The sequence below is a fragment of the Bos taurus genome, chromosome 3, assembly GCF_002263795.3.
Source record: "Bos taurus isolate L1 Dominette 01449 registration number 42190680 breed Hereford chromosome 3, ARS-UCD2.0, whole genome shotgun sequence".
NCBI lineage: Eukaryota > Metazoa > Chordata > Mammalia > Artiodactyla > Bovidae > Bos > Bos taurus.
Genome location: NC_037330.1, coordinates 18,758,495 through 18,781,670, shown reverse-complemented (window position 1 = coordinate 18,781,670; position 23,176 = coordinate 18,758,495). Strand labels below are relative to the sequence as shown.

Sequence of the window (23,176 nt, the reverse complement as noted above, 5' to 3'; positions counted from 1 at the left end):
TGTGGTTTAGACAAATGCTTCTATGTAATCATTCATTGTAACTGGGCTTCTTTTGAAAGTCTGCCACCCTAGCCCCCAGCCCCAATGGGTTAAGCTTGCATAAATTTTGAAGGTGCATCTAATACTTCTATTTTCTGTCCATTTTAATCAGTCATTGAGTTCTGTTGCATTTTTATTTATTTATTTGGCTGTGTCAGGTCTTAGCTGTGGAGCACAGGCTCTTCATTGTAGAGAAGACCTTAGTATCCCGACCAGAGATTGAACCCTTGTCCTCTGCACTGGAAGGCAGATTGTTAACCACTAGACCACCAGGGAAGTCCTGAGTCCTGTTACATTTTTAAAAGACTTTTTGTGTGTGTGTTCTGGCCCCTCTATCTGCCATCTGAGAATGCCTAGAGGGGGTGGTGCTCCCTAGGAAGCTGCAGTCTTGTAGAAGTTTCTAGATTTTACAGGGTGGTCTGAGAAAACACAGATTAGGAAGAATCTATGTTAAGGAAGGAAATCAGAGTTGGTATCATGCAGAGGGTGGGTTTGCCCCAGTCGTAAAGCTAGAGCAGGCCGTAAATAAGAGCATAAACAAAGAAGTCAGAGATGGTGGAGATGGGAGATTGATGAGCCTAGAGGGTCAGGGCAAATGGTGGAGGCCTAATGACAGAAGGGGTGTAAACATCTGAAAGACTGCCGTGTGGAGGTGTTTGTATTACTTGGGGTGAGCCTGGCTGCTCAACACAGATTTCTCAAGCAAGTCCTCCAAAGTGCTGGTCACAGCAGAGGAAAGTGAACACCTGTGTGTGTGCGTGTGTGTGTGTGTGTGTCTGTGTGTGTTGGGAGGGTATCCAAAGGAACACCCTGTGGAAGGAAATTTTCTTAGAAGTCCTGTGTTTTATAATGATGCTCTGTTTTAACATTTAAAAAAATTTAAATGACACCATTAAGTGAAGTGGGCACTCCAGAAGAGTGCTCCCTACTTAAGCTATGACATGTTACAATTTTTTGACCATTCTGTGCAGCCTGCAGGATCTTAGTTCTCCAACCAGGTATCAAACTTGTGTCCCCTGCAGTGGAATCATGGAGTGCTAACCACTGGGCCACTAGGAAAGTCCCTATGCTATAACTTGAAGAAACTTTGTCATTTACCTTCACCCAAAATCCCTGGCCATAGTGTGAAGAAGCACAGGTTAAGGGGATCCTTGAAAGTGAAAAGTGAAAGTATTAGTCACTCAGTTGTGTCTGACTGTTTGTGATTCCATGCACTATAGCCCATTGGGCTCCTCTGTCCATGGAATTTTTCAGGCAAGAATATTGGGTTGGTTAGCCATTTCCTCCTCCGTAGGATCTCCCCCACCCAGGGATCAAACTGGGGTCTCCTGAATTGTGGGCAGATTTTTTACCATCTGAGCCACCAGGGGATCCTTAATGGATCCTAATCACCTGCTGTTCATTGTATGTATACAATGTGAAGAGTGGCTTTTGAAGAATAAATTCTTCTTCAATTCCAATACCCATCCTCGATTTTGATGTCCTTCTATCTATGTGCATCCACCTCATTCTTACATTCTTGCCTCAAGTATACTAGACTTACTCTTTAACAAATCTTACTCTGATTATTACAATATGCACTTAACACCTTAAAAAATAATATTAAGCTTTGATTATTAGAACAATAGAAGTTTACTAAAGATAAGAAAGTTCTTTGAAATATTTTTTAACTAATTAATTAATAGTTAATTCTTTGTATCTCTACATGGACTCAAGTTCTAATGATGCAAAAGAACACATAAATATTCTCCTTCCCAGTTCCTGCTCCCCTAGCCATCCTGTTCTTTCTGGAAAGTATCCAGTTTCATCAGTTTCTTGTATATTCTTTTTGGATATGTTTTTTGCATATTTAAGTAGTTTTATGCATATATTCTCCCCTGTTATTTCTCCACAAATGGTCATTTAATAGACATATAGACAGACAGACGTACATTGTTCAGTACTTTTTTGCTCTAATACTGTGTCTTTGAGACCATTCCACATCAGCTCACTGAGATCTTCCTCAGTTTTTCATGACAGTCCAGTGAGTAGTAGACTATTAATCAGCAGGTCTCTGCTCTCTCCCACATCTGTCATTTGTGTCACATCAATTGTGCGGAAATACCACTCCCTTGCTTTCACACCTTGATCAATCCTACCAGCGACCCCCAACCCCGTTAGCGGTGAGGAGGTCCATGCCCTGCTCCGTCTGACAGCACTCCCGTCCCAGGTCACAGCCCCGCCAGGCTTCTCACTGCTCCTTCTTGCCTTTTCCTCGTTTTCTGTGTGCTCTTCTCTGCTCTTCCCAGCCTTCCTTGCCTCAAACGGATCTTCCTCTCAGTCCTTTCTGGCCAAAGTGCTTCCTCCATGACACCCCTAGCCCTCAGAGCTAACCACCAAATCCGCCTGCAGTGCAGGAGACACAAGAGGCGTAGGTTCGATCCCTGACTCCAGTATTCTTGCCTGGAAAACCCCATGGACAGAGGAGCCTGGTGGGCTACAGTCCAATGGGTCGCAAACGGTCGGACATGACTGAGGGACTAAGCACACAGCACTCACACACTGTCTTATTGCTGTGATATGAACAGTGCTTACCCCACCAATCTGTAAACTCTGTAGGCCAGTGACCACATTTTCTTTGTCATTTACTATTTCCTGAAGTGCTTTAACGGAGAAGGCAATGGCATCCCACTCCAGTACTCTTGCCTGGAAAATCCTATGGACGGAGAAGCCTGGTAGGCTGCAGTCCATGGGGTCGCTAAGAGTCGAACACGACTGAGCAACTTCACTTTCACTTTTCACTTTTATGCATTGGAGAAGGAAATGGCAACCCACTCCAGTGTTCTTGCCTGGAGAATCCCAGGGATGGGGCAGCCTGGTGGGCTGCCGTCTGTGGGGTCGCACAGAGTTGGACACGACTGAAGCGACTTAGCAGCAGAAGTGCTTTAAATCACATCGTTGAAAGGAAATTTCAATATTTGTAAAATTTGTAAGAAGGTCAAGAAACTGGGCTCTTGTGTGCTGACTCATCCAGTATGGGGTAGGGCAGAACAGAGTCCTCCCTGCAGAGACCAAAGCTGAATCATCTCCCTCTTCCTTCTAGAAAAACAGGCTTGAGGCTAAGTGCTATTAATGCTCATCAGAGCCTTGATGGATGTGCCTAGAAGAGCTTGAAAGGAACAGGCTGAACCTTTGCAGGAAGAACCCACAATGCAAGGGCTAGTCATTGATTAGCTGCTGTGCATAATGTGACAAGTAGGATTTTTACATTGAGCAGTCCAAGTTCTGTGTCCGGAGAGTTAATTGATATTATTTTTCCACTTTTGGTCAATCTTATTGAAAGGATGATGTAAAAACATTAAAACTTTAATAACAGGCTATTTTTACTTTTATATAACCTCTTCCAGACTTTGCCCTAAAAAAATATTGGATAGCTGCAGTCAGAGTGAACATACCGTTTTTCAGATAAATGGGAATTTTGGTGGGAAACAAGGTGACTTCATGTTCTATGGAGGTACCTTTCTCACCCAGACCTTATGATTCCATCATCTTGATCATCTCCCTGTCTTAGTTTTGGCTTCCCAGGTGGCTCAGTAGTAAACAAACAAACAAACAAACCAACCAAACCTAATAATACACCTGCCAGTGCAGGAGACATAGGAAATGTAGGTTTGATCTCTGGGTTGGGAAGATTCCCTGCAGAAGGAAATGGCAACCCACTCCAGTATTCTTGCCTGGATAATCCCATGAACAGAGGAGCCTGGTGGGCTACAGTCCATGGAGTCGCAAAGAGTCAGACACGAATAAGCACACAACACTCACTCACTCACACTCTTGGTTTTGGCGTGACATGTCAGAGCTCAATTTTTTTCCTTCCTCCTCTGTTCTCAGAGCTAGAGAAAGATAAGTAAGAATCCCCAGCCTGCTTTATCTTTTGTAAACTGGAATGTGACTGGAATGTGAGAGCTGGAGGAAAGTGGAACATTCTTAAGAACACATTTTCTGCTGATTACCTCCTTTTAAACAACAGGCTCATCCCTGTCTCCCAAAGGAGTAGACATAACTCAGACCTTAGATTTGTGGAGTTTTTAATGCAGTGACCTCACCCACCACACTTCTCATATCATTTAGTATTTTGCAGTTGTCATTCACTTATCACTCCCTACCTTTCCGGTGCTGCCTATGTGTACTTTCTCACGTGATACCCTCGATTCTAAGCCTGCTGGACTATGCATGGCCTCCCGGGTGTTTGGGTGTTTCTTTGTGCTATCACTGCCATGTCTGGAGATGCAACAGAAGGAGTGGTTAAAACCTTAGATGGTCTAGATTCAAATTCTGTCTCTACCACTTACCAGTTTGTCAAACCACCTGTAAAGTAATAGCACCTGCCTCATAAGTTGGGGGGTGTGTGTGTGTGTGTGTGTGTGCTTGGTCATGTCTGGCTCTTTGCAACCCCATGGACTGTAGCCCACCAGGTTCCTCTGTCCATGGGATTTCCCAGGCAAGAATACTGGAGTGGGTTGCCATTTCCTTCTCCAGGGGATCTTCCCGACCCAGGGATCACAGTGAGTTAATATTTATAAGGCACTTAGCAGTAGCAGTAGCAGTAGAACAGAGTCTGGGTTGTACTAAGAATGTTATTATCCAAATTTCTTCTAGTTTTGAAGACCAGATAAGATCCTATCTTTTATACAAAACCTTCTCTGACTAATCTTGCCGAGCCCACAATGATCTCTTACTCCTTTGAATATTATAACATGTGTGATATTTAATTTACTGAAACAGCACCTTGATACAGCTGCAGAATAAAGAGGAAGGAAGGAAGAAAGAAGGACAATATCTGAATTCAACTCTTGATATTGTAACTTACTGTGGGACTCTGAGGGAGTTAGTTGAGTCTTGATTTTTCCATCTGTAAAATGGCTATTTATTACCTTAACAGGGTTATTATGAGGGCTAAGTAAGATACTGCTTGAGAAGTATCTCATACACATCTTGACTCATAGTAGACCCTCAATAAATACACATGCTCTTTTTAAAAATATTATTTAGAATTTTGTTTCCCAGATTATAAAAGTAGAATTGTTGTAGGAAATTTAGATAACATAGCAGGGTATAGAGAGGAAAGTTAAAATAACCTCATAAACTTCTTTCTGGAGACAACAATTTCCCTAGCCAGTAACTCCTACCTTGGAAATTAAAACACAGGTGGGTATATTTCCTTTGGTCTTTTTCTGTGAGTGTGTGCTGATAGACATATGTTAAAAAGGGAAGAATCCCATTATATACCAGTATTACTGTCTGCTTTACTTTACATAGGCAATTCTCCAACTTATTTAGTATTCTTCAGTCATGGTTTTCCTGAGTCATATCATATTCCATGTACATCTATACTTATTTAACCAAAACTGTATTGCTGGATGTGGAGGTTATATTGGGGTTTTAACTAAAGAATGCTGCATTATATACCTTTGCATATGAATTTTTGTCACTATCTTTGATTACTTTGTTATGAGAAATGGTTAAGAATAGAAATATTGGATCTAATAAAACACATCAGAGGATCCTGGTGCCTTCTGCCAACTTTTGCCTCTTCTAGAATTTGTATAAATTACATTTACCAAAAGTGACCAAGGGCGTCCATCACATCTCACCTTTGCCAATCTTGAACTTTTTGTCTGTTTTATCTGTTTACTTTAACAGGATTATAATCTCCCTGAGCAGGCCATGCTGCTTCTTTGTATCTACCACAGAACATTGCCTGGTGTCCTTCATATAGTAGCCCTCATGGATGTTTGCCAAATGACTGCATTTCTATTCACAACTATTCCTCTGTGGTTAAAGAGCCAGAGAAGGTACCGGAACAATCACTTTCGATTGGTCAGATTGAGAGAGAGGTTTATATACTTGCCCTTGGTCTCCCACTGAGATGAGTAGAAAAGTATGAAACCACAGGTAATTGGCTTATGATCAGGGGTTAAGAGAGAACATGAGGTCTTTTTCAGGGTCAGCTCTGCAGCATGTTTGAAACTGGCTTTCTGTACTGCTATCCATTCTTCCTTCACAACTGGGTGTGGAGAGGGGCGGGATCTGCTTTTACAGCTTTGCTGTGTGGCAGAATGAGGGGAATTTTCCAGATAGTTCCTTCTGATGGCTGTTGGCACAATTGCAGCTTTGCCTCTGGGAGCCATTAGGCTGTGGCCCCGAAAGCCTGGATAGCTGTTTCAGCAGGTCAGATTGTGAGAGCCCTGTGTTTTTGTTGGCATGGAGAGCCATGTAGGATTTCAAACTATGAATAGCCTTAAAATTTTCCCTGTCCTAGCTCCCTACTAAGTGCTTTGAGTACTGGGGCTAAAGTGAAGAAAACTGTTAATTGTCCCTTTTCCCTTCCAGTCCTCCCCTCATAAACACACACCCCAAATATAGTGACCCAGATGATTTCCTGGCACTTTTCTGAATGCCAGAGTTTCTGAGGCCATCTTCTGGGAAGAATGCATTGCTTTAGAGATTTCTTTGAACCTACAAATCCACTGTGAAGATGAATGATACCTCCTCTCCCAGCCCCAGAGCCCTCTCTGCTGGCATAGTTCTCTTTTCAGGTAAAGAGGCTTAGAGTGTGAAAGCTTGCTGTAGACTGGGGGACATCTAAGCCCATATTATCTCTGTGCTGGTTTCACCTGCCCATTTGCAAACTGAACACCAGTTTTATAATGCCCAGTAAACAGTTGGCCCCAGAGGCAAGTGGTATAAACTGAAAGGGTAAATCCAGGCTGATACACATTCTCACGGTGAGTTTGCTTTGCTGGGAAGGGCCCATTGTGCTTCTCTATTCCCTGTAGCTCTGTGGTTTGCTTGGAGCAAGCATCTTTAAACTACAGGTTGGAAGACTTCTCTTAGAATTCAGAATTGTCACTGTGGCAGATGTAGTGGACTAGCATGCCAATTCCTAGTGTGTAGAGATTGGAAAATACAAAGCTTTATTTCCCAGATTCCCTTGCAGTTTGGGTTTTGATTGGATTGAGGTTCTGCTAATTAGATCCACTTCTTTGAGACTTGGATGTGGGAACCAAGTCATGTGTGGAAAGAGCCATGTGTGGTCGTGTGGAGCCACGGTTGTGTGGTTCTGGAGCAGCTAGCTTTAGCCATGGCTTCCCAGCTCAGCAGGCAGCTTCCTGAGCTAAGCAGCTCCCTTGGTGGCCCCGATCTATGGCACGGATTTGGGAATCACTCCTGGAGTCAGTTCCTTAGCTAGCCATCTCCCCTCTTCCATTTAGTATCTTGTAGTAAATCCCTCTTTGTAAACCTGCTGACATAACTCTGTAGCTGCAAAGCTATCCATTGTCTTATCTTGTTCATTTATTGGCTGAGACAAAATAAAATGTTGGAATTTGACCTTTGACCTTGATTTTATTACAGATATCCTTTCACCAAAGATAGTTTTGGACTATCCTGTTCCCTTTACATGCTTTTCCTGGTGATAGTGGATGACCTTACATTGAACTTTTTCCCAGAATTATGTTGATTGAACTGTTTAATTGGTACAATTTCATGTGCCAATTCAAACCTCATCTTTCCATAAAGAATATTATATTATTAATAAGTATAGCTATTTAATAATACCTATGGAATGCATATCTGCTGAAGCTTGTCACAGACACAGAAAGGATTAGGAGAAACACTTTGCTGTTTATCAAGACATAAGTACTGGCATATCAATTTCAACAAAACAGCACTACCCTATTATATAAATCTTGGCTACGTTAATTCTTGACATCACAATATAATCATGGCATCTTATGACAACTCAAAAAATGTTAATGTGATATTGTTCCTGAGGTATCACACTAGTCTCTGATTTTAATTCGTTGTCTTATGGACTTATTTTTACCCTAGTTTGCTGAAACATTGCTATGAAAAATGGACTAAAGATATTTCAGGCATACAGAGTGCTGGTTGGAAAAGCACTGATTTAACTGGGCAGGACTATGCTCAGAAATTATAAAGTTGGAATATATTCCTGAAGTGCATTCTTTTAATCCTTGAAGGTTTTGTCCTTCAGCTAGACACAGCTACAGGGCAGGTCAATTTGAGAAATTAGACTGCAAGTCTGAGTGGAGAATGCTTTCTCATCTTGCAGGTTCTGTGGAAAGAGCTCTGCCTCATGCCAGATGCTCAAGGACATGTAGGAAAAAGCATTTCTGAAGAAGGAATAAGCATTCTGTCTGTAATTCAGAACTAAAAAAGGAATTTGTTTATTGAGAGCAAGAGGATGCAAGCAATATAAAAATCAAAAGCTTATCTGGCTTTAATTGACTTTTCTTTCTCTGCTTCTCAAAATGGAGTTGGATTTTATTTGTACATTTTCTATGGGTCCCATATGCTCAGAAATCCTTATACAGGGGAAGCTGTGGGACAGAGTCCTTAAGTGACCCTTTATGAGAATTCTTATCAGGGTGGGAGTAATTGCTCAATGCTGCCTACTTCTTCCCCTTCTGCTTCATGTGTACTACAAAATAGTCATTGCATGCGATGGTGAGCCCAGCGATTAGCGAAAAGAAGCTCTGGAAGCCCACTTTGCCGTCTCGACACTGGTCCAGGTCCTTCATTATTTTGTCCACGGCCAGAGGGTCTTTTTGATTCTGAAAAAAAGAACAGAAGCAAGAACCGTCAGTCAGTGGTTGCAGTGACGAGCTTCTTTGATTTGTTCTGCTGACTACTATATGTATACTCTCCTCATTATTTGAATTCTTGCTTTAGATCACAGTGATATTTGGAGGTCTTCTAAATGTACTTCTCTGCTTTGAGAGAGCATATCAGTAAATTCATATTTATTGCAGGCTAGGAAAGAGGTTTCCATGGCATTCTTTTATGTAACTCAGGGACTAGAAACAGTCTATTTCTAGAAAGAGGAGAAAGACGAGATACAGTGCCAGAGAAGGGAGATCCACGACTCTGAATTCTCAGTCCACTTAAAATCTGACCTGCTTTACTCACAGTCCAACTGTTACCACAAATTTTTTTTTCCTTTTTTTTAATTGGAGGATAATTGCTTTACAATATTGTGTTGGCCTCTGCCATACAAATTATTTTGAAGGTAATGGACCATGGAGTTAAGTGTTAGTTCCTTAGTTGTGTTTGACTCTTCCCAATGCCATGGACTGCAGCCCGCCAGGCTTCTCTGTCCATGGAATACTCCAGGCAAGAACACTGGGGTGGGTAGCCATTTTCTTCTCCAGGGGATCTTCCTGACCCAGTTATCGAACCCGGGTCTCCTGCACTGCAGGCAGACTCTTAACCATCTGAGCCATCAGGGAAGTCTGTTACCACAGTTTTAAAATTTACATTCTCTTAACAAATTTTCATTCCTCATAGCATGGTCAAGTCCTTAAAAAAGAAACTCCTTATGAAAGACCTCATGAGATGACTTAGGGAGTAAATTTCAGATCTATGTCCTATGGATTTTGAAGCAATGCTAACGATACCCTGGGATGGGTTAGATTTAAAGAGGAAAGGCAGTTGGTCCTCTTTTCTTGGCACAGCTGAGGCCAACCTAGTGTGACTTAATATCATATTAGCCAGGTGAGTAAGTCACACACCTTGGTGGACCTTCATGTAACAGCTAAGAATTGAGGCTGGACTAGAGTGTCTCTAAAATTGCTTCTGTTCTTAATGAGTTGGCCACTCTATGTCATACTATACTCTTTCTTGGATGTTTTACATTGGATGTGTTTCAAAAGTAGAACATGTGATGGAGTCATAGAACTCCCCACAACTCTTAGCACAAATGCATGGAACTGGAATGAACAGGTTAAGATCCCTTTTGTTTTTTCTTTTCCCTTGCTTTCATGGGTGATTGGTTTAATCACTCCTTTTCATAGTGTTGATGCTTAGAAGTGCAAAAGTGTAGTTTCTCCTGTGGGGTCCATACCATCAACCACAAGTAAATATGGCCATTTACAGGTGTTAAAGGGTTCAGGGGGACTTTTCTGGTGGGCCAGTGGTTATGACTCTGTGCTTCCAATGCAGGAGGGTGGGTTTGATCCCTGTTCAGGGAAATAAGATCCCACATGCTGTGTGGTACAACCAAAAAAAAAAAAAAAAAAAAAAAAACCCACTAAGGGCTCAGGTAAAGCATTTATGAGTCCTGTTGACTGCATACCTGAGTAAGGGAACTGACACACACTGTCTCAAGTGTGTGGGATGTTTATATAAACTGTGCTCAGAAACCCTTTTAGGCAAGCAGCAGCATTTCCAACATGCCCTAAGCAGTCAACTATAACCTGTCTATGCAGCTACCTCCCTCTTTTGGTGGGTTTCAGTTAATTCTGGCCTCAACCCCAGCTTCCTGGCTGTGGTCACAAGCAGTGCAATTTGGATGACATAAGGGATCAGGTTTAGAAACAAAACGCTCTGTCAGTGTAGCCAGTGTGGGTGTGCCTGGAATTATGACCCCATGCTTAGAATAAATTGTACTGCCATGTTCCGAACTGTGTTGAACACTTTATCGAACCACAAAGCCTTTAGGAAGGGTCTTTGTCTCATGTGATAGTCATCTTGGCTTCTAACTTACGTAACAACACAATTAACGAGTGTTTAGAAGCAGACTGAGAGCTTCTTTGTGTGATGGGCAGGTTTACAATGAGAACATTTTGTCCTTGAATTTTATGCTTGCCTAGAAGGATCACAGAAAGTGAAAGTGGTCTTGGAGATAATCATGTCCAGCCTCTCATTTTACAGAGCGCCTGAACTGAGGCACAGAAAGCTGAAGCAACCTTCCCAGTGTTAGTTAGGGTCCTGGTCTGGGTTTGTATCGCAGAACTGTAAGAAAGCAGAGCACCAGTGTCCTCTAACTCATTCTAGGATAGCACTGTGGTATCTGCAGCTCTAAGATACAAGTTAAATGATTTCTATCTGTTTATTTGACTGATACTGATAACCTATAAATCATCATGTCCTATAAAACCTTATGTTTACTGAGTCAGGAGTCAGGGGCTTAACTACTGCTATTTACCATGCAGATGACAAGAGGCAAGACTCTGCCTTTTACCATCTCCTCCCCAGTGGTTCAGAAGGTAAAGACTCTGCCTGCAATGCAGGAGTCACAGGTTCAATCCCTGGGTCAGGAAGATCCTGAAGATCCCTCCAGGGGAAGTTCATCCCCTGGAGACAGGCATAGCAACCACTCCAGTATTCTTACCTGGAGAATTCCATGGACAGAGGAGCCTGGTAGGCTACAGTCCATGAGGTCACAAAGGGTTGGACACAGTTGAGTGACTAACACTTTCACTTTCCCTTCACCCTTTATAGGCTAATGCAATGTTCTACACCAAGTACAGTCCTGATCCCTTTAAGTGACTCTGGTTGTGGCAGGCAGAGAAGGGTTTGCATTTCAATCTAGTAGCGCAGGCATAAACTCAAATTGTGCTTCTGTGTTCTCATAGCATTATCAATGTGAAAAGCAGTTTTTTCTGGAGCGATGCTTGGCTCTCATTCAGCAGATGCCTGACACCATTCGTTTAGAGTAGTGTTGGGAAAAAGTTTGAAAGTCTTTATCTAAAGGGATTTAATTTAAGAAGGGACATGAGTGGATGTGACCAGGACGGGGCACCTCCAGCGCCAGGTTTATGGACCTGAGGGCAACAAGGCAAGCTGGATGATTACTCTGGTGAAAGACCTTCTTTCCTGCAACTCTGTCTCAATGGACACAGTGACTCCAGAAGGAATCTTTCTAACACCTCTTATTGTGATTTGTGTGTAGTCTCATTTCACTTCCAAACTGTAAGCTCCTTAAGAGCAGGGGCTATATGTCTTCTTTACTTTCTGTTTCCTCCCATAGTATCTTACAAACAGGAGGCACTCAATAACATTTAATAACTAAGTGAATGAAAACACCTTTCTAGTAGTGACTTCTACCGGGAAGGGCTAGAAAGAGGAAGGGAAAGGACACAGGGCCCAGAAGCATTATAACGGATTCTTCCTGAGCCTTTCAACACTTACTTCCAAAAATCCAGGGAACTCCTTTTCCATGAGTACTCTCAGGTCTTCCTTTGTTAAGTAACCTTTATCACCTGCAAATTTGTGAAATGTGAACATCATGGTTTCCATGGCGTGCTCCATTTGAGACGGCATTTTGGTGAAGTCTGTTGAAACCTATTAAAGGATGGAAAGAAACAATACACATTAACTCTAAAAAATTTTATTCATTTATTTATTTGGTTGTATTGGGTCTTAGTTGCTGCAGGCAGGCTCTAGAGCACAAAAGCTCAGTAGCTGTAACCCACACGGCTTAGTTGCCCCAAGGCTACATTCAGGGACATGAATTACCAGTCTTTTGAGAATGACTGGAAGAGCTCAGCCATTCAATCCTTTTCCAATTCACCCCAGGTTTGGGGCCTTCCTCCTGCTGATGGAAACAGGCACTTCAGGTACTGGTGCTCTGAATGAGGGGTTTTATCTAGTTGCCTGCTAAGTTTGCATAATGAAGAATAAAAACTCTGATCATTTGGAAAAGCAAGATCAGTGCCCCTTCGTTTAACTGACAAAGCACCTACTGAGAGAACAGATGTCTCACCACTTCTCTTGGTGGCGGTGGTGGCGGGCGCTGGTAAATGGGACTCTTCCATGTGGACATGGCTGAATACCAACAGCCACAGTCAAGCGTCATTAATAAAAGAACTTCAACCCTCCAAGCTTCACTAGACCTTGCTTGGTCTCATTCTAGGGTTTAGAAATCTGCTTAATGAATTTCATCTTCTGAGCACTTTTTTTTTTTTTTTTGGCCACACAGCATGGCTTGTGGGATCTGTGCTCCCCGGCCAGGGATTGAACCCAGGCCGCTTCAGTGAAAGTGAGGAACACTAACCACTGGATCTCCAGGGAATTCCTAGTATTCTTTACTAAAGTTCTGAACTTGTTATTGATCATAACAAAGTCATTTGCATCTTTGGTAGCAACATCAGTTGCCCTACCCAAATACAAGCTACCCAAAGCCTTGAGGTATATATAACAAGTAACAGTATATACTAATCACTTTGGGGATCTGATATATTTTTGGCAGCACTAGACAGAAGAGCTACTCTCACAGTCTGAGGTGCAGTGGGAAAGGAAGAGCTTTTCATTGTGAATAGCTTAAAAGAAAGGAAAGGATTTGTCAGATCATTATATTCAGGTATAATAATCTGGGGGCATTTGTCTCATCAAGGCCCAATGCCTGGTACTGAAGAGGAGCCCAGTGAATTTTGCTTAATTGGAAGGCATGCTTCAGCAAGAACAGAGTAGCTTTGGCTTACACTAACTAAAATCACTACTGGATAGGAAACAGATGAAATTGAATCGAGACTAATATACCACTCAAAAAAAAAGGTTAGGAATTGGTTTAGAGTAGAAGGCAATGGCAACCCACTCCAGTGTTCTCGCCTGGAGAATCCCAGAGACAGGGGAACCTGGTGGGCTGCCGTCTATGGGGTCGAACAGAGTCGGACACGACTGAACCGACTTAGCGGCAGCAGCAGCAGTCCCCAAACATTTTGGCACCAGGGGCTGGTTTTGTGGAAGACAGTTTTTCCACAGATGGGGAATGGGTATGGGGGATGGTTTCAGGATGATTCAAGAGCATTACATTTATTGTGTACTTTATTTCTAATTGAATGCCATCACTGATCTGACAGGAGGTACTGGTCCACAGTCCCAGAAGATAGGGACCCTTGGTTTAGAGCAGTGGTTGAAGGGGAGGCTGGCATCTTCTCCTGAAGAGTCTCAATAGGAACTGGAGACATGCATTCATTCTGGTTCCTGTTGCTGACATATGCGTACTCAACACAGATCCCTAAATGCTATATTTTACCGAGGAGAAGGTGGAGCTGGTGAACACGAGGATTGAGCAATTACACTTTGAGTTGAAAGTCCTACCCCTTAATCCCCAGAAAAGTACAGGAATCAGCATGCCAAAGAATGTGCTACTCTAGAGAATACTATAAGCCAGAATCTGGCATGATTCATCTGGAAGACTTCTCATGGAGAGAGCAGCAAATTCAAGGTCCGCTGTAGGATGAATTCCAGAGGACTCACATCCTTTCTCCTCTCTCCTGACACAGCCAGTATCTGGCTTCACATGGCAGTGGCTTAGAGGGAGTCAGCCTCGCCTGGATTGGCTCTGCAAGTCCAGCAGCATAAGAGGTAACTGAGAGAACTGAACTGAGTGAGTCACCTTTGGGAGAAATTTGTGGCATCCCACTTCAGTTCTCAGGACATATCTCAGGAAAGGAGTCAGATACCAGAGGTTTAAAAATACTTGTGCCCAAGCTCTACAGCCAGAGCACTTCACAGTCAATGCCCAAAGATCTCAGAAGCTGATCTGGCTGTGGGACAGCTCATTCACTTTCTTCACAGGGCAGAACAGAAGGAAAATGCGCTGCAAAGCCAGAGAAGTAAGAAAGGGAATTGCAGCATGAAAAGGACCCCTGAGACAGGAAACAGGCTACTTCAGGAACTTCTAAGAAATACAGGTTGTAAGCTGAGGAAGTCCTGGCCACCCTTGAATACGTTCTTCAAGAGAGTGAGGCCCTCCTTCCTGGAGTGAGCACTCAGGTCTCAGGACACTCCAAACCCAGGCAGGGATGGTTTGCGCTTACTATGAACTGTGGAAGCTTTTCTGCCCCCACTGGATCCCGCCTGTTGTTTACTGAGCACGTGGGCTGTGGCCACAGCAGCCAGCGCAGACTCTCAGTTTGTTCCTTAGTGCTTGTACTCAGTGGATAAGTCACGTCCAACTCTGCGACCCTATAGACTGTAGTCTGCTAAGCTCTGTGTCCAAGGGATTCTCCAGGCAAGAATACTGCAGTGGGTTGCCATTTCCTTCTTCAGGGGATCTTCCCCACCTAGGGACTGAACTTGCATCTCCTGGATTGGTAGGTGGATTCTTTACCACTTGAGTCACCTGGGGAGCCCGTTTGTTCGGTAGACCTTCTGCAATAAGAATGCAGAACAGAGGATACTCGGGAGATCTAAGGTTGTGGAAGCAGAAATAGGTTTGAAAATCAGAGATGACCACCCTCTCATCAGTAACCACGGCTCCTGAGGGCATGGACAAGGGCTAGGAGCAAGTCATTCGGTTTTGAAGGTGAAGCCAGCACACTGATTTTAGAGTAAGATGAAGGAAAAGGGGAAGATGTCATGAACACTATTCTCTTGGCTAGTGGATGGATCCTCCAGTTCTTCCAGAGTGTGGTGGTAGCCCTACTGAGCCAGCCCGCCAGGCCCTCCCATCTTGGGCGTGGCTCACCCGGGCTGGGCAGATGGATTGGTTGCTAAAGCAGCAGTTCAAACTTGAATCTGGCGTTACCATTACTGCCTCCGCCCACCGCGGCCGTTCTCCAGCCACCCGACGAGCTCCACCCCCAGGTAGGGGTGTTACTCTAGCTTCCGGCCCCGGAAACACTTCTACTGGATGGCCTTGGGCTGAGAGGCAGCGGCATCCTCTCTGTTCCGCAGACAGCCTACTGCCATTTTATCATTTATCTGCCTCTCCACCCTCGATTTAAGTTCTTATAGGGTAAGGGCTATTATTCTGTTCTGTCTAGAAACCACTAAATAGTGGTATAGTGTTGCTAATGAGCGAATGAATGAATCAAACAATTCCGTTGGCTGGAGCTGAGGTGCAGGTGTGATTACCCAGGTCTGGGCTGAAACCCTGGCCACTGGAGCAGAGCAGGAGGTGAGGGCTGGGAAGGGCCTGGAAAGGGGCAATGAATCAACAGTAGAGTACATTCCATAGTGTAGGAGAAAATGGTGTGTCCTGCTAAACAGGTCTGGTCACCCAACACTTTTTCTCTAGTTTTGGTTTATCCCTCTTGATTGCTTTCTCACTGTGAGTTCAACAAGCTCTAACTACCTCCTTGTTGGTCACTCACGTTTTTACTGAAATCATTTTATTGTGATGTCTGTGTTTCTCCTATACAGGTCTGAAGAGTGGATGCTCACATAGGTTTCTTTGTGTAACTGTCTCTTCAGAAAAAAATTCTGGGCTCTACAAACTTAATTACAGTGGTGGGAATTCAATTTTTGCTGTACCTACACTGAGAACCTACTTTGCATGACTAGGCTCATGTGGGCCCCCTCTCCACAGCTCCCACCCCCATGGTGCTTGACTTTGGGGAGTTCACCAGCTAAGGTCATACTATTTTAAAATATGTCCTGAATTCTAGTTAACTGTGCTTCTGTGTCTTTCTCCACTAAACTGTGGGCTCCAGGAGCAGACTCTTAGAAGCCAGCACCCTGCCTTCAGAGTCTGCTCAATGAATTAGTAAGTAGGAAATTGACAATAATATAAATTTTGATCCTTCTGGGAGTAGCATGGAAGTAGGGGTCCTCCTTAGAAAAGTGTCTGCTCCTAAGCAATATCAAATGTTTGCTCTGGACCCATGCCCAGATCCAGGCCATAATTTCAAAAAGATTTCTAAAGAGTAAGAAGTCTGATCTCTTCTGTGTCTTGTCCATACCCTAGTTTTCTTACAGCCCACCCAGAAAACAATTGGCAGAATGTTAGTAAAAATAAACATGTTATCTAAAAATGTTTTGGGTGTCCTTCTTTTTGATGATTTTAAAAAGAAAAAAAAAGGGGGTGGGGGATGGAGGGGTGGGATTGAATTTGATCCCTAAAGGGAATTCAGAAAAAGTGAGTTGAAGCAATGGATCTAATCCCGGCTGTCTCTCCCACCTTTCACCAAACATAAAATTTTCCCATTAAGAAAATGAGCAGCAAAAGAAGAGTTCCAGATACAATCCAATAGGAAGAACTCTGAGGCCTTCTCTACCCTAACAGAGTACATCCAATTTTCCCTGAAGAGTTGTCAGGTATCCGCCAGAACGGACAAACAAGAGCCATTGTGACAACAGCTATTAAATCCATTGTTGGATTAGGTGGTAATTATTTAATAAAGGGCTAGGAAGTGCTGAAAATTGTTAAAAATAAATTCATTCTCTTTGCTTTTGATGTGAGATTCCTAAATTGTTGAGTCCCCGAAAAATGAGAAGCTTAAGACTCTAAAAAGATCAGCTTTCCTAGCAGTCTGAGTGCTAATCTACACTTTATATCTCTGAAAGGATTCTATTGTTGCCTTCAACTTTAAAAGACTGGACTGGATCAAGGCCATACCAAGTGGGTAGTGCTCTAAAAAAGTCACAGGGTTGGAGATGTTGGTGGAAAGCAAAGAGGCACTCAGTCTCAGCTCCACCCAGCCCAAGCCCTGACCTCACTGGAGAGTAGCTGCTGGAGAGGTTGGCCAGGTGCCAGACATGGGAGGAAAGGGGGCCATCCGATGTTGTATGCAGGAAAAGCCGGGGAAGAGCATCACCTAGAAATCAGAGTGCTTTATGCACAGAAGACCATCAGGAAAATCTGAAGAACCAAAATAAGAATCTCCAAATGGTGGATCAAAGACCATAGTGAAGAAAGGAGCTTCTGGCTGTTAAGGGAGGAATACATCACTTGGAAGAGATGATTAAATAGAAACCGGACAGGAATCTGTGGGGGCAGGGCTGATGAAGACATTTCAGATGAATTATGAACTCATTCCTGCCCTAATGCCTGGCATCACCTTTTGCAATTTGATGAAACACGCTGGAGGCAAAGATCACTGACAGGGTGTTTCTGTGGGCCTGGCCTCACCTGAAGGGCAGGATATAAGTCCAGTGCTGCAGGCTGAAACTCATGCTGTAGGGGAAAAAAAATCTGCAGTAACTGTAAACCTCTCAGTGGGAAGCGCTACCTCCCAAATAAAGCTGAGGCAGCCTGCCAGTGGGCATCCAGGCCGATAACCCAGCAGCTGAAACGCCATGACCCTACCAATCTAACCTGTCCTCAACCACAGTTCAGTCAAGAAACCTCTCCTTCAGATGGCCGGCCTGTCCGGGTGTGACTCATTTCCTCTTGGAAAATGCCCTCTAAAATGGCACAGTTCCCCTTTTCCTTCAGGGAGTGTTCTGTCTGAACCATCTGCAGAGAGAGTCTGGAACCATCCAGGCCACACCCACATGGTCTCACAACTGAGTCACAGGCTTCCACTAGGAGAATCCGGGAGCCCTTTGTGCTAACCACGCCCTGCAGAAACCTCAAGGGAGGGAAGCGGGTGGGCTTAACGTATTCCAGAGCCTGGCCCAGGGCCCCATGGTGCCTGGCACAGGGCTAGCTGCTCTGCTGGCCCCTCCACCCCCGCCCAACAAGGCAGATTCCGGGTTTCAGTTACGTGGAGACCGCCCGAGGCTGGAAAGTGCGGTATTCAGGTCTGGGACGAAGCACCAGTCCTTTGCCAGGCTCAAATTGTGTCCAGGTACCAACAGCTCATTGTACTGGGCCAGGTTAATCTGGGGTGTTAGATCCTTCATTAAACTTGCTCTTCCTCTACCTCTGTATAGTTCCACTTGTTTAACTAAAATAGCAAGAAGGAAACCCTTTCAATACAAAACCCACTTAAGTGGTGGCTGAAAGTGGTGGCTCCCCCTTACCCCCTCAGCAAAACTGTGTTTTAAGGAAAACAAATAGGACCGTCTTCCCTCCGCTGGTAGAGAGAAACTTCTCGTCTAGCAGACAAAATAACAGGAAGCCCAACCTTGAAGCTTCGAGGAGAGGGACAGAGGGGTGTCCTTTAGGGAGAGAACCCGCCAGCCCTCTCCGAGTCTGCACGGGCCCTCCAGCTAGACTACGAACATTTGCACAGACCTGCAGCCGGAGCCCACAAAGAAACAAGCCGGCCAGGACAGGGGGCCAGAAACAGGGATTCGGGTAACTGGGGAGACTAGTCGAAAAGCAGGAAGGGTGTAAAGATACACCAAAAGGTAGGTGAGAGCAGACCCCGGGGCACCAACACCGAAGTACTAGTAAAGGCCAAGTGCTCCCTCCTCTGGGGGTCTGGGGGGTCGCGCCGGGGAGGGACAGGGGAGGTGCTCGCCCAGCTGGGGTGTGGCCCAGAGCTCGGGGAGAGGATACCCCTGCATGCCCAGCCGACGCCCGACCACCACCATCGTCCTACCCCCACACCTGGGACGCGCGGGAGCCGCCGATGTGGGGATTTCCCCGGGCGTGGGATGTGGGGCCGGGGACCGCCCGGGACCGGCGGGCAGGACTCACCTTGGCGGGAGGCGCAGCGGGGACGCTCGGCTGGCGGGGACTCGCGGCCAGTGAGCACAGCGCCGCGGGCAGGGCGCCTTAGTACGTGGGGGTGGGGGGGCGGGGGGAGGCAGGAGGAGCCTGGGCGGGTGTCGGGGCTCGGCTCACCCCACCTCTTCCCCTCCCTCCTCTTCCTGCCCTCCTCCCTCTCCCCCCGCCACACTCACACCCCGGGCGCAGCGCACACACCCATCTCTCGCTATGCGGAGTAGCCTCGCTCCAGGCCTCCACCCGCCCCCAGAGAGAACGATATTGTAAACTCTTCCTACTCAAATGCTCTCAAATATTTTCGTGCCCTTCCTCTCGGGTTTGCTTTCAGCGAGTGTGGAAATCAAAGAATCCAGTCGTCCTGCGGGTGGGGCGCGCTGGCCCAGAACCAGATTGTAAGCTCCTCGTCTGTAAACTACAGGTCTAGGAATTATTTTCTAGATGATATTGTAGGGAGGGGCACCTGGAATCCTTAAAACCGCAAAGGCGTCAGTCTGGGTTTCAGATTAGACTCTAAGAGGTAAATTGGGAGGGTTCCAAGGCCTGCAGCGGGTCTCCCCCTCACTCACCGCCCGGCCTACGGGCTGTTTTCTGAGAAGCCGAGTTCACTGCCCGCCGCAGTGAAGGGGGTGGTCGTGCTGTTTGGCTTTTTAGCTCCAGGGAATTACAAACCCTTGGTTGAACTGGAAATTGACCCCTCTTAGCGTGCTTGGCAGTTGGTCAGTTTCGGCTGTAGTTGACTTTATTAAAACCTGTTTAAGAATCTCCTTTTTTTCGTTTTTTTTTTTGTCCTGAAATTGGCCTGTTCGGTCCTCAAAGCACTTCAGAAGGAATTTCCTAGCTGGTGCTATCCACTCCCCCCAACCCCCGACATTTATTTTAATTGTGGTTCAGGGTTAAATGCAAACTACTAGCAGCTGTTGGTGGAAAAGGGCCCAGTCCCAAGTCTTGGGTTTTCCTTTGTTGCCACGGGAGGTCCTGGGAGGAGTGAGTGATCCCTGAGGAATGAGCAGTCTTGGGGAATCCTCCAAATGCCTCCATATGACTAATCTGAGCTCTTGCCAGGAAAACTCAGATTTCAGTTCTCACTCCACTGAGTTCCTCAACCTTGGCGCTGAACGTTCAACGGGGCAGTTCTGCGGTCTTCCCATAGGCTTCCTAAGCTCTTCCTAGGCTGTTGGTTACAGTCAAGAGTGGAGAAAATGCTCGATCCCTTTAGCTCCAGGAAAGATGCAACTGGATTTAGAATGAGAACACCTGAGTTCCTATACTATGCACTCGGTGATTCCTTCATTTGATTTGCAATGTTTAGGAATGCTTAGTGTATGTACTAGGGCCTGGGGATTCGGAAATCAAAGAATCAGTCTGTCCCTCAACTTCAAGCCTTGTTGGAAGATAGATTAGCAAACAAAATCCACTGAGTTCAGTGAATGGTAGAGGATGCTATTGGACACTGTGAGCATTGAGGAGGCACCTCCAAGTCCCCATGGAATGATCACAGAACAATTCCTGGAGCAGGAACATTTGATAGATGTTTTAAAGATAATATTTACTGTGACTTTGAAATTTGATTGTAAAAAAGGTGCATTCTTCTTGTAGAAGGTTTGGAAAATATACCAATGTAGAAGGAGAAAAATAAAATCACTTGTAAATGCATGGACCAAAGATAAACATTTTTATGTATTTCCTTTCTTTTTTTTTTTTTTTTTTCCATATTTATGTGGTTGCATTGAGTCTTTGTTGGGCCCAGTAGTAGCCCCATGACATGTGGGATCTTTCTGGACCAGAGTTCAAACCCACGTCCCCTTCATTGGCAGGCAGATTCTCAACCACTGGACCACCTGGGAAGTCTTGGGTAGTAGTTATTTAATGAAGGGCTGCTGCTGCTAAGTCGCTTCAGTCATGTCCGACTCTGTGCTCCTCTGTCCCTGGGATTCTCCAGGCAAGAACACTGGAGTGGGTTGCCATTTCCTTCTCCAATGCAGTAAAGTGAAAAGTGAAAGTGAAGTCGCTCAGTCGTGTCCAACTGTTAGTGACCCCATGGACTGCAGCCCACCAGGCTCTTCTGCCCATGGGCTATTCCAGGCAAGAGTTCTAGAGTGGGGTGCCATTGCCTTCTCCGAGTGAAGAGCTAGAAAGTGCTAAAATTTGTTAAAAAAATAAACAAATTCATTCTTTTTGCATTTGATATGGAATTCCTAAATTGTGACCACATTGATTATAAAATTACGTATTCTATTTTTGCTCCATAACTTATCTTTACTATTTATATGTCATCAAGAGCATGATTGTTCATTTACTCATTCCTTTTTTTTCATTCAACAAGTTACTGCAGTTGACTCTTTATATCTGAGAGTTCTTCATACTCAGATTCAACCAACCATGGATCAAAAATATCCAGAGAAGTAATTTCATAAATGTCCAAAAAGCAAACTTGAATTTGCAACAATTTGCACAGCATTTACATAGTCTTTACAATTATTTGCATTCTGTGAGGTATTAAAATGAACTTGTAAAACAGAAAGATACAGACTTATAAAACTTATGGCTGGGGCCAAGGAAGGGATAGTTAGGGAGTTTGGGATGGTCATGTACACCCTGCTGTATTTAAAATGGATAACCAACAAGGACCTACTGTATAGCACAGGGAACTCTGCACAATGTTATGTGGCAGCCTGGATAGGAGGGGAGTTTGGAGGGGAAAATGTATATGATGACTGAGTCCCTTCCCTGTTCATCTGAAATTATCACAACATTGTTAATCACCTATACCCCAATACAAAATAAAAAGTTAAAAAGTAATCTAGAGGTGATTTAAAGTACACCAAAGGTTGTGTGTAGGTTATATGTGATACTGTATCATATAAGGGACTTGAGCATCTGTGGATTTTGGTATATGGGGAAGTTTCTGGAACTAATACCTACAAGGATTCCAAGAAACCACTGTATTTGATTACACTGTAGCTCCTTTACTCTCTTCTCTGGCCTACCAGCCAGACTCTCAGGGCTCCCAAGTCTTAGTGGCTACAGCTTCACAAGACAGATGGAACCTGGGTTTCCAAAGCACTGTGCTGAGTGCTGAAAGTATAGTGGTAGAAATGGTTGCAGGATGGACTTCCCTGGTGGTCTAGGGGTAAAAAATCCACCTGCCCATGCAGGGGACATGGATAGGTCCCTGGTCTAGGAAGACTCCACAGGCCACGGAGCAACTAAGCCTGTGTGCCACAACCATTGATGCTGCACGCCCTAGAGCCTGTGCCCCGCAACAAGCAAAGCCACCTCAATAGGAAGTCAACAGAGAGCAACAAGAGTAAGCCCGTGTGCAGCAACGAAGACCCAGTGCAGCCAAAAGTAAATAAAGCATTTGAAAAATGGTTAGACACTATCTCTGCCCTCTTGTGACATTTTTTTTTTTTTTACTCTAGGTACTGGTAGATCCATAAAGCTCTAAGTACCTGCCATGCCTTTCATCTCTCTCTAGGAGAGGTGGTCCCAGGCAGTTCTTTCTCCAGAAGGTGGTTATCCTTTATAAACCACAGGTTAACAGAGCCAGCTCTGTCTCCTGAGTGACAGCTGATCAGACCAGGGACTAGCGCTTGAGGCAGAGCTGCCCACCAAGGATGGTAAGGTGGTGGGGGGTGGGGTGGGGGAGATGTGGGGAGAGGAGCAGACCGAATGGCCACCAGAAGAGTGGGAACAGATTGAGACAATGTGGTTCCTAGAACAAAGAGGAGGTGGTATTCATGTTCTCCACCAGGCCCATTGCACATTCCAGCCTAGGAAATACTGGGAGTAGGGGGTGTGGTTCTACTAATGAGGCAGTATTGGGTATTTTTCCCAGTTCTCCATGTCACATAGCAATGAAACCCACTTCCCAGTGGTTCTCAACTCTTGCATTTGTGGTTGCAGCATAGAGGGCATGATGTCCACCAGAAATGTATTCTTCCTATCACAGTATGGAGGTGTTGCTGAGAAGAGGCTGCTGAGCCAGAGATTATATTCCTAGCA

The 23,176-nt window shown here is 44.7% G+C and overlaps 1 protein-coding gene across 1 annotated transcript; it reads right to left on the bottom strand.

Moving 5' to 3' along the window:
• Window positions 1-8,248: 8,248 nt before the first annotated feature.
• On the bottom strand, window positions 8,249-19,183 carry S100A10 (S100 calcium binding protein A10). Its single transcript, NM_174650.1, has 3 exons — window positions 19,142-19,183; window positions 12,016-12,168; window positions 8,249-8,657 (listed from the first exon to the last, which is right to left on the bottom strand). Exons 2-3 carry the CDS (start codon window positions 12,145-12,147, stop codon window positions 8,496-8,498), a joined length of 294 nt encoding a protein of 97 aa, NP_777075.1. The 5' UTR covers window positions 12,148-12,168; window positions 19,142-19,183; the 3' UTR covers window positions 8,249-8,495.
• Window positions 19,184-23,176: the final 3,993 nt, after the last annotated feature.